Source organism: Pezoporus wallicus, unplaced genomic scaffold, assembly GCF_028554395.1.
Source record: "Pezoporus wallicus isolate ANWC-B61680 ecotype Strahan unplaced genomic scaffold, APGP_CSIRO_Pwel_v1 contig_1583, whole genome shotgun sequence".
Lineage (NCBI taxonomy): Eukaryota > Metazoa > Chordata > Aves > Psittaciformes > Psittacidae > Pezoporus > Pezoporus wallicus.
In genome coordinates, this window is record NW_026637266.1 from 1,856,573 (window position 1) to 1,869,327 (window position 12,755).

The 12,755-nt window shown below is 36.9% G+C and overlaps 2 protein-coding genes across 3 annotated transcripts in view; one reads left to right on the forward strand and one right to left on the reverse strand.

Moving 5' to 3' along the window:
- Positions 1-347: 347 nt before the first annotated feature.
- GIMD1 (GIMAP family P-loop NTPase domain containing 1) lies at positions 348-6,766 on the forward strand. Of its 2 annotated transcripts, none has more exons than XM_057404595.1 (3): positions 348-1,384; positions 3,289-3,572; positions 6,168-6,766. In XM_057404595.1, the coding sequence occupies exons 2-3, from the start codon at positions 3,312-3,314 to the stop codon at positions 6,438-6,440; spliced, it is 534 nt and encodes a 177-aa protein (XP_057260578.1). In that variant the 5' UTR covers positions 348-1,384; positions 3,289-3,311; the 3' UTR covers positions 6,441-6,766. The 2 variants fall into 2 exon arrangements, with proteins under 2 accessions (XP_057260578.1, XP_057260577.1); XM_057404594.1 differs by having other exon boundaries at positions 369-1,384; positions 3,289-3,704.
- Positions 6,767-8,289: 1,523 nt separating this feature from the next.
- The window catches only part of AIMP1 (aminoacyl tRNA synthetase complex interacting multifunctional protein 1), a 35,398-nt gene continuing 30,932 nt past the window's right edge, over positions 8,290-12,755 (reverse strand). The window contains exons 6-7 of the mRNA XM_057404592.1: positions 11,656-11,824; positions 8,290-8,532 (exon numbers count right to left, since the gene is read on the reverse strand). Coding sequence (XP_057260575.1) covers positions 8,366-8,532; positions 11,656-11,824 — 336 coding nt within the window. The 3' untranslated portion in view covers positions 8,290-8,365. The remainder of the gene's footprint in view (positions 8,533-11,655; positions 11,825-12,755) is intronic.

Sequence of the window (12,755 nt, forward strand, 5' to 3'; positions counted from 1 at the left end):
TCAAAACCACCAAGCAACAAAATTATTACACATCCATCTGGAGCCAAGTAACAAAACCAGTGAATTCTTTCATGATGAATGATGCAAATTTACACAAGGAGGATGTGAAGGCACCATTAACTCCTACCTTCTGCTAAAGCACTAGCTGTGCTTGTGGTACCACAGCGGAAGACAACAGGCTTCTAGAGCAATTCAAGTCTCTCTCCACTGCTGTGGCAGGCAGGAACAGCCCTAGCACTGCAGTAACCCAATACTTACCGATTCCCACAGAGAACTACATTTTGGATGACAATATCACCAGCTGGACTGGCCTATCAAAACACCTTCCTGTTTTCCTCCCACCACAGACAGCCTAGTACCAGATTCCTGTTCTTACTGTAATGGCGCATACCTTAATACCTCTGGAGTAAACATGTGCTTCCACCCATCTGGGATTTAGAGCCAGAGAGGAGGCTTATCTAAACCCTTCCTTGTGAACAGACAAGGGCTTATTCCAATCTTTCATTTTATTGCTACAACCTGATAATTAATGCACAAATTCGTATTAATTTCTTCATTAAGGCATAGAAGTTTAAATTAATGGCTTTCCCCCTTGTGCAAAATTGTCTAAAATGCAAGTGATAGGTTCTTACTGGACAGTCTTTTTATCCCTGGTTTTAATGCTACTATAGCATGGCAAAGAATTACGCTTGCAAGAGAAATCATGGAATCACAGAATGGTTTGGGTTGGAAGGGACCTTGAGATCATCTAGACCTAAAACCCCTGCCAAATGTTTCAAGCTAGCAAACCAACAGCTAACACATACGACTGGCAGTGGTGCAAGTCTTCAGTCTTCTTCCAGATTTCACAAATAATTTCTGTATTTTAATCCATTTTTTTTTATTATTTTAATCCGTATTTGTTAGGCAAACAGCTTTACATCTGCATATGCTTTACATGGTACTTTGAAAATATTGCAATTATTAATTCATTAAAATTATAAGAGAAAGTTCATCTGCTCTTCACATGCATATATGAACACCCATTCAAGAACATGCAACACAAAATAATCCCTGACCCTCCATTACCACTGTCACATTTAACTGATGGTAGAACAAAAGTAACTTAAAAAAAAAATAAAATTCAAATTCAACTTCATACAATCACTAAAGTGATTGCAAAAAACGCATCTGCAGCTAAGTTGCAAAAATTCATTGCCAATTACTGACCAAACCTATTAAATGGAGATCTATTAGTAACAGATTAACCAGGTTAATGTGTACGTATCAGTCTCAGCATGGTACACTGCTGCTGTTAGTTTCAAAGTTCACATATGAACTTCTTTTTACACTGCACACATGGTTCGTGAAGTCTGAATGAAAAAGGAATTTAAGGGAAAATAAGGTAAGTGATATAATATGAAATTAATGTCATTATTTAAGCATAGACTGCTTACTGGAAAAAAAAAATAAATCCTCGATCACAGGAGGATGGGGCCAGGAGGGGGCTGGTCTCTGCTCCCAGGGAACAAGGGACAGGACGAGAGGAAATGGCCTCAAGATGCACCAGGGGAGGTTTAGATGGAGATGAGGAACAATTCCTTTCCCAGAGGATGCTCAGGCATTGGAACAGGCTGCCCAGGGCAGTGGTGAAGTCACAGTCCCTGGAAGTGTTCACACACTGTTTAGATGAGGCCCTCAGTGCCATGGGTTAGTGGTGGCTTTGACAGTGCTGGGGAATGGTTGGACTTGATGATCTTAAAAGTCTTTTCCAACCTGGTTGATGTTTCTATGATTCTGTGATTTAAAAAAGGAATACAAAACATGCATGACCACCACATCATATTACTGTGCGACAGAAAAAGAATACAATGCATATCCAGACTGATGAATAACTGATGACAACCATTTCATAATGTGTCTTTTTTAAAAAGGTATTTTTAGTAAAAAAAAAAAAAGTAAATTGATCATTGAAAAATCCACAAAAACCTTACTTGAATTCAGTAGGGAAGATCATAATGCTACAAAATTAGTATGTTAACAGCTCTTTTATGTTTGGCTTTGTACTGAAGTTATTTCAGAAAGATTGATTTGGGCATGGGCTTAATATGAGGGAGAAAGCTGGAACTGCATGTGCAAGAATCTAAATAAACTAATCACAGGAAATCCCATTCTAAAATTATTCAGGATCTCTTTGAGTGCCTAAACATAGCATGTTAAAAAAAAAAAACAAAACCAAACCATAAACACCACAACAAAACAATAAACCACCAACAAAAAAACCCAAACTTTCTCAAGTTCAGGTGCCACTGACAACTTGAAACCAACTACTTCTTTGCCAATAGTTTTCCATATTAGAAACACCTCTGAATTTATTTAATCAGTCAGTATTCCTGTTAGACAATTAACGTGCACCAAAACCCCTTCAGATACTAGATTACAAAAAAGTACAAAGAGAACAAGAGTATGTATTTATAAACAATTACAGTAACCGTAAATTACACCCATCACTCATCCCCATCCACCAGTCTACGCTTTTATTTTCCACTAACTGCACTGCAAGTCTAGAGGTCTGTACAGTTGCAAAGTCTTGATTTCATGTGGGGTTAGAACCTGCAGCATTGGCTATTTCAGCCTTTTCATTAGGACATACTTCTAACATTTATCTACATCAGAAAGCACTTTCAAATTACCATCTATTTCAAAATTCAGTGGTAGCTGATCAAAGACATACTCTAAGCTGTTCTCTGCTGTGAAAAAGTGCTCCTTCCTTGACTATCCAATTTTTTTTCCTAAAAACTAAGTAAAGACTTACTTCTTGAAACATGGTCACTTAATAACAGCAGCAGATGTCACCATTCTCTCCTTCCTCCCCTAGCTTTCCTCCTTTTCATTACCAACTCTATCTGCATGCTGATCCTGTTTTCCATGGTTGTTTCCTAAGTCCTTCCTTCCTGTTGCTCTTCCTTAGCTTTATCTGCTTTACTTGTTCCCCACACACTTCTCACACCCAATTCTTTCCCAGCTCTTCAGTTTCTGCAAGTGTATGAGCGCAGCCTGTTAGGTTGGTCTTGTACCTGTGACACCTTCTGTGGGGTCTTGTTATTTTTAAGAAGCAGACTAAGAAGGGCAGCAAAGAGCTGTCTTTGGATCAGGCAGAGGTATACGTGCTGTACTTCATGTCTAGCTACGCCACACACTCCTTAAACATTTCAAGCAGGGCATGACACTCAAAAGATACTGAATTTTACAGTTTTTTGCTGGATCTTCTGAAACAGCTCATGTTATTTGTTCTTCACCTAATGACAGGTTTGGGGATAAAAGCACAGAAAATGCCAGGCAGCAATGAGATGACCATCAACCTTGTTGTCCTTGGAAGAACTCAGAGTGGTAAAAGTGCTGCTGGGAACAGCCTGCTGGGCAGCTCAGACTTTAAGAATTATTGCTCTCCAAGATCTGTGACTACATGCTGCAGCCTTGGCCGCAGCTGCTGTATTTTGGGAATTATACGAAGAAATGGCAGTGAGCTAGCTCTCCGTGTTCGAGTACTTGACACTCCAGGCTACCCTCACAGTAATCTGAGCAAAGAGCAGGTGAGAGACAGAGTGAGCTCAGCCCTGGCTCACCACTTCGGGGAGGAAGGCCTGCATCTCGCTCTCTTGGTCCTCAGGGCTGACTTGCCTCTGTGTCCGGATGAAAGCTATCATACAACTCAGTTCATCCAGGTAACAAATTAATAGTCACTGCCCTAATGGCAACTCTTCTATCTTCAGGTGACAATAGCTAGGAAAGAGTTGACTGTAAAAGTGAAATACAGAAGTGCAGCTGAAAACATTTCCTGAAACACAGCATTCACAACTCCCAACACCACAGCTACACTTACCACACTAAAACTGGAAATAGGCCAAAACTGTTCTCCCTGTGCATGGGCTTTTCTCCTTTTCAAAGAAAATTCTTCTCTCAGCAATCAGTTAAAACTTTATCATGAAAGTTCTAGCTGATTGAAAAGCTTTTAAAGCAAGCAAAAATCAGGTTACCTCACCCTCCTGCACTCTGTGTAGACAAAACGGAGCAACAGGTCCAAAATCCCACAGAAAATCTGACTGACCTGACACAAGGATGCTCAGCTCTGTCCTGCACTGTCACTACTGCTGTATCTGTAAGACAGAACAACTAGAAAGTTACCATGAATTTATTCATAAACGAAAAAAGATGCCAACAAATAGATAGTGCTCAGCTTATCTGTCTGATCAGATGAACTACTTTTGGACTATTAATGACAACAGAAAGGGTTTCAGTTGTTGCCAAAGTCACATTATGCTTTGCATCTGTCTTACACTAACGAACTTTATAAACATCTTTAGGACGAAAAGGACTTCCTGGTTCATCAAATCTTATCACCTGCTGTAACTGGTATTACCTAAATACATCTATAACATATATATGTAGTTAAAAATATATCAACATATACATATAGAGATAGAAAAACCGCTTTCAAGTGTTTCGATTTGCTCTTCTGTTACTTTCTGATTACTCTTTATTGCTAGGCTGCTCCTCAATTTTCCAGTAGTTTAAGAGTTGGTTCTAATTTCAACACTCTTACTCATTATCTGTTTACATATACTTGTTTTCAGTGTTACTCTTTTCCCTTATACAGTTCTCCATCTCTCTATACTCCATGGTATTAAAGAGCAGCATTTACTCAAACTATTTTTACTCTAAGCCAATGAAAAATTATCATGTTCCTCAGTTTCAGACTGTTCTGGATCAAGTCCATGTGGGCATTAAAAGCGTAAGAGATGCCACTATGCCTTTTCTCTTTAAACGGACCCTTAAAACCCATACTGGAAAGAAAGCATGTTTAAAAATGATGATAAAGCAACACTTCTGTTTCATGATTACAGCTTGCTCTCAGCACATATAATGGTCAGCTTTTTAGTTACTTTCCACTTAGCAGACCAGATGCTGTGATTTCCTCAGCCACAACCAGGGCAGGGCAGCTGCCCGGATGTCAGGAATAGGAACTCTGTACTTTTATTGGTTATGTTTCAGTATGTCATTCCAAAAAGACATTAGCCTGAAGACTACCTTTAGCAATCAGGAGTTTTCACAACGTTCCTCTGCAAATTACAGATGGCGTATCAGTGAAGATAACACAGCCTAATGAATTCAGAGTGGTGGATACTGACTTCAGAACATTAGCATTGAGTGTGAGTCCTCAGCAAATCAAGGCACTATCCTTTCTTTCCAAAACTGATAACGCATCACATCCTTAGACAGCTTACCTCAAAAATTTGTGTGGGTACAATTTTTTTTTACCCTAGTGTCTAAAACAGATTAATCACTATCAATACACAGTTTTTTCTAACTCCCTGCTTACCCTGGAAGTAGAAAGGTATACTTTAAATCAGTTTTATGCACCTTGGTATTTAGGCTACAGTTAAGACCTTTGCAAAGTGGACTTTATTCCAAGTAGGTTCCTTGTCACACACGGGCGTTAGCATGATTGCACTGAAGTTGTAATTTCATTTACGTCTGCAAATGAAAGCCTGAGCACTTATTGCCATTAAAATTTTCTATACTCATTGCAAAAAGCAGCTTGTTTTCTCCATTCCCCTCCATCAGATGAACCACAGTAGTTAGACAAACTCTCTGGCCCATAGCTCAGATTGATGCATTTGATTTGTGATTGTCCTGAATTGCTGAGAATAGCTCAATTTTACAGGATGTAGCTGGAACTGCAGTTGGTCCTATGTATAAATTCATCATTTATTTTTTCAACACAAGGTAATTTGGTGATTTTGAAACGCAAATTTCAAATACCTGTAAAAACTGTAGAAATATGGATATGAGGAAACTAAAGATTTAAACAAATGTGTGACACAGCTAAACAACCATTTTTCCTTATTTACATAGACATTTTTTAACTGGAGAAATATTATCCACATCTGTAGCAAGAGAACAAAGAACTGCTAGCACTGCACAAACACATATTTCTACTTAAAATGGATGTCAATGTCTTGGGAAGGTGAAAAACCCCAAGAATTTCAGCAACTCAGATAGCATGAACTGGATTACTGCCAGGAAAAGAACATGTAGCTGGTCTGTTAATGCCGAAGTATATGAGGTGGCAGCGGGTAAGAGGAACAAGGAAAGATAACTATTTAGGATTTGGTTTTTTATTACAGGAACTTCTGGGTCCCACATGGAAGGATTTCACTGCAGTTCTACTTACTCATGCAGACAAGGCAGAAGAGGCTGGATTCAGCGAGGAAGAATACTTGCACAGTGCCTCAAGTACCCTGTTGTCACTTTTGAGCTCAGTACAGCATAAATACCTCTTCCTAGACAACCATAAGAGCATAATTAAAGAGGAAAGAGCTACTGTCTTAAGAAAGCTCTTGAATTTTATAAAACAAAATAATTATCAAAAGCTTCCACTTAAACATAACAAAGCATAAAATTAGCTTTCAGGTGCTCATTTGTCTATTTGCTATAGCAGGTAATATTTAATAAAAGAGTACTGGAACTGGAAAAGCCAACACCCATACAAAATACCTCTGAACAGTTGGAGATGTCTCCTTAGATTACCAAACTACTTGTCCTTCAGAGTACCTCACACTAGTGCATCCACAATCGTAGCTTCAAACACAAAATTCAAACAAGCTAGTGCTCTAAATCACAGTCCTAATATACATGTAGTCACAAATCAGATTTTATTCTCCACCAAACTATATACTGCAGTTCTTACAGAACACTGATCTGGAAAATAAAAGTTAAAAATGAATATTCAGACTGCTTCTTCAAGTTTTCAGGAGTTTCTCTGAATTCCAAAGTTTGTGAAGAGCTTTCAAGTATTAAATGCTAAGTTTTAAATACTGTAAAAGTACTTCTTTACCCCGAGTAAGAACTAGTTAGAATTGAGATTCTGAACTCCAAGAAGTTTGTTTAATACGACATTACTGGCTATGTAGTTTACACAGCAGATAAAATAGCTCCTATGTGCTTAACACTATTCAGCACATTTAAAGAACCAATACTCTTGCTTATTCCCCGATGCATGAAAAATTAATACAGTTTACAGGCACATACAAAAATCATCTGAAAAATAAAACCATTCATCTCTTCTTTTGTGCCTGTTCCTTTTAATTTTAAGTTATTGTCATTTTGTTTTACCAACCAGTTTACTGGATGAAGTTCAAAGCCTACAAAATCAGAGTGGCTATATGTTTTTTATTTCAGTAGTTAAAAAAGCACTTACTGTTTCAGTGGTTAGAAAGTAAGCAGTTAATTAAATATTACATGCCAAAGTATCTGAACTATCTCTAAAGATTTACTTCAAAAGTTTATTGTAAATTGATCTAAAATAGTTATTTTCAGATTATTAAAAGGCAGGAATTAAAAGAAGCAATTTGAGGCTATTACCACAGCAACAATGGCTACTTGTACTACATTATTATGGAATAATTCTAATAGTAACAACTGAAGAAGCTATTTCTGTTTTATAAATAATTTTTTTATATATATATACATATATATATTTTTTATAAAATATCACTGCGTAAAAACACATTAAAACAAAACAAACCTAAAAAAATTCAACTCATTTTATACCTGTTGGGGCACTGGAAACAGATATTTTTATGATAGTGTTTGACTAGCTCTGGCAGTCCATCTGCTCTTCATTCTTTTGGAAGGAAATATGAAATGGACTAGATAGATAAGACAAATAACTGTTACAGCAAAATGACAGTTTTGATCTTACTAACATGGTAACTTAATTGTGGGACAAGAAATTACACCTATTTGTCTATTTAGGGCACAAAGGGTCATAGTTTAATCTTCCCCTTACAACTGTCTGCAGACTACTGAGACAACACAGCCAAGAACAAGTTTGCAGAAGTTTATAATATATGTGAAAACTGCTTACATAAAGACGAGAAAAACTATTAAAAGGTAACAAGAAGAATGAAGATAATCATGGTCTTTACTGACCAACTGCTAGTCCTGCACCTCTTGGAGAACAGTTAGCACAAAAGGAAGATGGCAGAAATTTTTCCTTATTGAGATGCTCTTGCTCCATAGAGCATCTAAACCTTTTAGCTGTCCAGAAAATATGCTTGCCTCCCTGTATTTCTACCATGAACAAGCTTTGTCAATGAAGTCTTGAGCACTAAGTGGTTAATGACCTTTGACAATACTTAACCTCAAGGACAGTAAGCATGGTGAATGTGTGAAGTGTGAAAGTGTTGAAGCATAACACATTCTGTACCCTCTGGAAGAGCAGTCAAACAAAAAGGGTATTAGCCATGCATTTCATGTTTTTTATTGTGCTTGCATTACTTTCCATCTCAACATCTAAAAAAAGTTTCTAACAACCATTTATTTATTTAATTCCGCTGTTTGCCATGGTCTCTGCCCTGCAGACTCCTTTTCCTTTCACTTCAAAAGGAACTCCTTTGTATGTAGCAACACACTGGTCATTGGTATGAAGATCAGGTTGAATCTGCTCCCAAATCTTCTTCTTGGGATTAAGTTCCTTCTCAGGATCTCCTGTTTCAAAACAAAGAATAACCTAATAGCACACAACACAGAAGGCAGAGCAAAAGATCTATTTATGCAGGCTGTCACAGATGTGTACATAACTTCAGCACATACACTTTTTTTTTGGGGGGGGGGGGGATGGGGGACAGGGCCAGAGGGAACCCACAGACATTACCAACAATTCTCAGAATGAATACTTCTAACTGGAACTAGGGATATTCTAGGAAATATCTCTAGAACATGTCTCTAAATGCTGTTTTTTCAGGAGGGAAGAAAGGTTTTAAGTAACAGACTACAAATACTGTCCAAAAGAAGAAATAAAATCATTGCTGGCTGTTGATTTACACAATTTACTAGAGACCAAAAGGGTTCCTAAGAATTAAGTAGATGTGGACCATAGAAATATACTACTCACCTGTGTTGACACAGGTTTGTCCACATCTTAAATTTATTAATTAATATTAAGTGCATTTGGCAGGTGCCCTTACAATTGAGAAATATTGAACTTTGTCAAAAATAGTCCAAAATTAGGATACTGACGCATAATCTTAGCCCCGAGTTTCAACACTGTTCTTACACTTCTTTTTGTACTATTTGATGGTGCTTAAAATAACAGCATTAGCAATCAGCTTGTATTTCAGCAATTATGGCCTCAGTCTCTGCAAGTTTCAGTTCCCTGTTGCTGTGTACACACCCTGGTAAGCTACAGAGCCCCTAGAGGTATCGACAGTCTAACTACATTACCAAATCTAATTATTTAAGAACCTCTAATGACCACAAGCCAACTATAAGGCTACATGGACTTCAATGTATGTGTTTCCAGTAGCGGTTTGAAGTTCATTATTGCTCGGTGTATTCCGGACTGGATGACCACAGGCAGTCAAATGAACTACTCTCCTTCCTCCTGTGTTATTGTTTTTCTCCTTCAGATATTTTCAATGGTTCAATCTACTCATTCTCAATGCTTCCAAAAGTAAGTTACTTCTGCCTGTAGAGAGGTCTAAGTTCTGTAACTTCTATATCTGTAACTGTGTAAGAGAAGTAGACCAGGCCAGATTTCTCCGTTAAGTAGGCTAGCCTTGCTAGAGCAAAATTCAATAATGCAGCTGAGTTATTTCACAACCACAGTGAAATTAATATTTAAAAGAAAAATCAGTAATACCATTAGTAAATTAAACATTTAGAGCTAACTGTGCATTTTAACAAAAGTAAAAATCCTGCTTAATGCTCAAGTTCATAAGCAGAGGCAGACTTGGACTTAGACTAAAGTGAATGCATACAAACTAATAAAATCATTAAACAGAATGTCAAATGATCTGCGCATTTCTTTCCCCCTCCTTAAATATAAAAAGCAAGCAAATTTTTTTAGTAAGAAAAAACCCTTGACTTTTATTATATAAACCATGCTTTGGATGTTTCATTGGAATCCTCTGTCAAGCTCCCTTGGGATCTGTGGTGAGCTCATATTAGATTAGCATAGGCACCAATTTTAAATATTACCAGAGCTTTAGGCTGTGCATTTGCCTATGAATTCTCCTCATTGCATTCCTTCTTCCCAGAAAATATTCTTTAGAAGGGTTTCCATAACTAAATTTAAACTTGTACAGGCTTAACAAGCTTCTCACTCTCTTTACACAAAAAGAAACAAATAAGAGGTCCCAAATTTTGTTACACGTCACTCAGTTTGGCAGTTTAAATATTACAAAAGAATTTCCCATAATAAACAAGAAACCTCTCTGCTTTGTAACAGCTCAATAAGTACTGAAAGAATGTGTAAGAAGGGGCAAAAAGTTGGGGTGATGTATGTGACCTTATGAAAAATTAATACCACTTAGCTGCTGTGTGTTATAACTATACAACTGAAGGAAAGCATCTGTCCTCCAAAGCTTTAATTAAAGAAACCTGTTAAATACAGACTAACCACTGCACTCCACTTCTAGCACTTTCTATTTTTTTAAAGAGATAATTATTACTAAATTGCCAAGGTTTCTTAGACCAGAATCATTACTTTATTACATAAATAAGTAACAGATATATGACTCCTGTGACATTTTTGCGTTGAAGAGTTTTGTCAAAGTGTCAGTTATACTGCTATTAGAAAGCAGATTTGCCAGTTAGCTGTGAAATCTCCAAGAATTATTGCTGCCTTACAGCAGTTACTGTGTGGGAGGGTGTAGTGTTTACAGACATATAATGGAATAATTTTTCAGTGGCTCATAAATTGGACCACTGAAGGAGGACAGAAATTTGGTGAAGTTCTTAATACAACAAAAAGTCCAACAGATCTTGAAGATTCATGTATTGGAGTATACAACAGTGTCAAGTCCACTTAAGGGCAATAACATAAAACAAATAGAAAGGAAGACTCCTCCAGACAACGGCATTCCTTACCAAATCATTTCCCTATGATACTCAAGATAGTTCTAGGAAAACCCTCAAGTCTGCAGAAAAAAGTCCAATTGCTTTGAATCAAGACGCCATGTGTTTACTTTGACTAAAAGGACCAAGGAATATTAGCCTGTATCTCATGAATACTTTTTTATGGTAGAAAGAGAAGGCTTAAAAATAACTTGACTCCAGGCTGCTTGATGGACAGCTGCATATGTTTTAGAGTTGCTTTATTGTTGCTGCTGCTGCTTCTGTTGCTTCATAGGCTTTCATACTTCAAACTAAAATAAGACCCAGCTGTCCTTTCAATTTTAATTTCAAGGACTCGAACCTTTATGCTTTAAAATAACTTGATCAGAATGTAAACGTTTAATTACAAATACTGAAATTAAATGACATCTGACATAGCAAGGATTTTACCCGCCTCATTACAGTACTATGAAGTGCTAGACTGCCTTCAAGGAGATATCAAACTGATCAGAAGTTGATAATTACTTGGACAAAAAGGTAAGTAGCATAAAACCTTAGTCTCTAGCTAAAAGAAATTAAAACCAAACCCCCCAGGTGACTATTTGCAATCCTTTATTTGTACAATATTAGTATACTAATAATAAAATAGTTCAAATATAACTAAACCAGAAAACTTCACCAACAAAAAAAAATGCAACCAGCTTTAAAATACTATTTTATCTGCTTCAGCACTGAGGTCAGCCATTTTCTCCACTTTCCCAGATACCTACTTACCAGGAAAACCATCAAAAGTGATTCTATCTCCAGGTACTGCCCCGGGTGGGGGAGCCAGAATTTCCACTTTTTCTGGGGAGCTGGCACACATCACCATTGCCTGAGATACTACTCCTCTCATCTTTGCGGGCTTCAAGTTACAGAGTAGTATTGCCATTCGATTCTGCATCTTGGGGAAGAAAACGGAAGGATGTGAGAAGTTAAATACCATATGCTTTTGGAGATTCCAAATATTTCATTACAGCAAAAGAACCACAATGAAGATACGTTAATATGGACAAGAAACACAGAAACAGATGTACAGTTTTAATGCCTGGACACCAGTAACAACAATTAAACCACTTGAGAGTTGGCCAGGGAATAATGGAGTAATTGCTGAATTGTGACATACTTATGGAAAAACAAAACGTGCAGTTCAGAAATCCCAAAACCAGGCAATGCATTTCACCCACATTCCATCTTTACTCGTTCTAGATCATCACTTCAGTCTACTTTCAATATAGGAAAATCAACCAAGCAATTTCCATTTAATATTAATAGTGAAAAAAACCAACCCAACAAACAAATGGACAACCAAAAAAACCAACACCAAACCCCATCCTACAAATTAGGCTAGCTCACAGTTAAAAATTTCAAAGTGTGTACTGGAAATATACAGGTGTTTCACATAATCAGTTCACTTGAATCTTAAATATTACTTGTTTAACCCAAATGGTTTGAATTACTTTTTTAGCCATTAAATATGGCTGCGTATACTGTGCACTGCAATTTGTTAAAACTGTAACACTAGTTATCTTCCTTTACTGTTTTATTTTAATAAAAATAATAAACCAGGGAAAACATACTTGGTTAGGGGAAACTGCCACACTTAGGCCTAAAAAACAACACGTTTTCAATAAAAATTAAATAAGAAATTGAGAGAGAGACAGAAAGTAAGAAGCCTTAATGCCCACACTCTTACTAAAGATCTATTTCTTGATTTTGGTCTTTCTGCATTACAAAATAAACTTAAAAAAAAAAAAACCTGCAATATTAATACTTGATCATATTGTGTTTTATTAAGTATTCTGATTATACCATATTTTCAAAGTAAAACAATT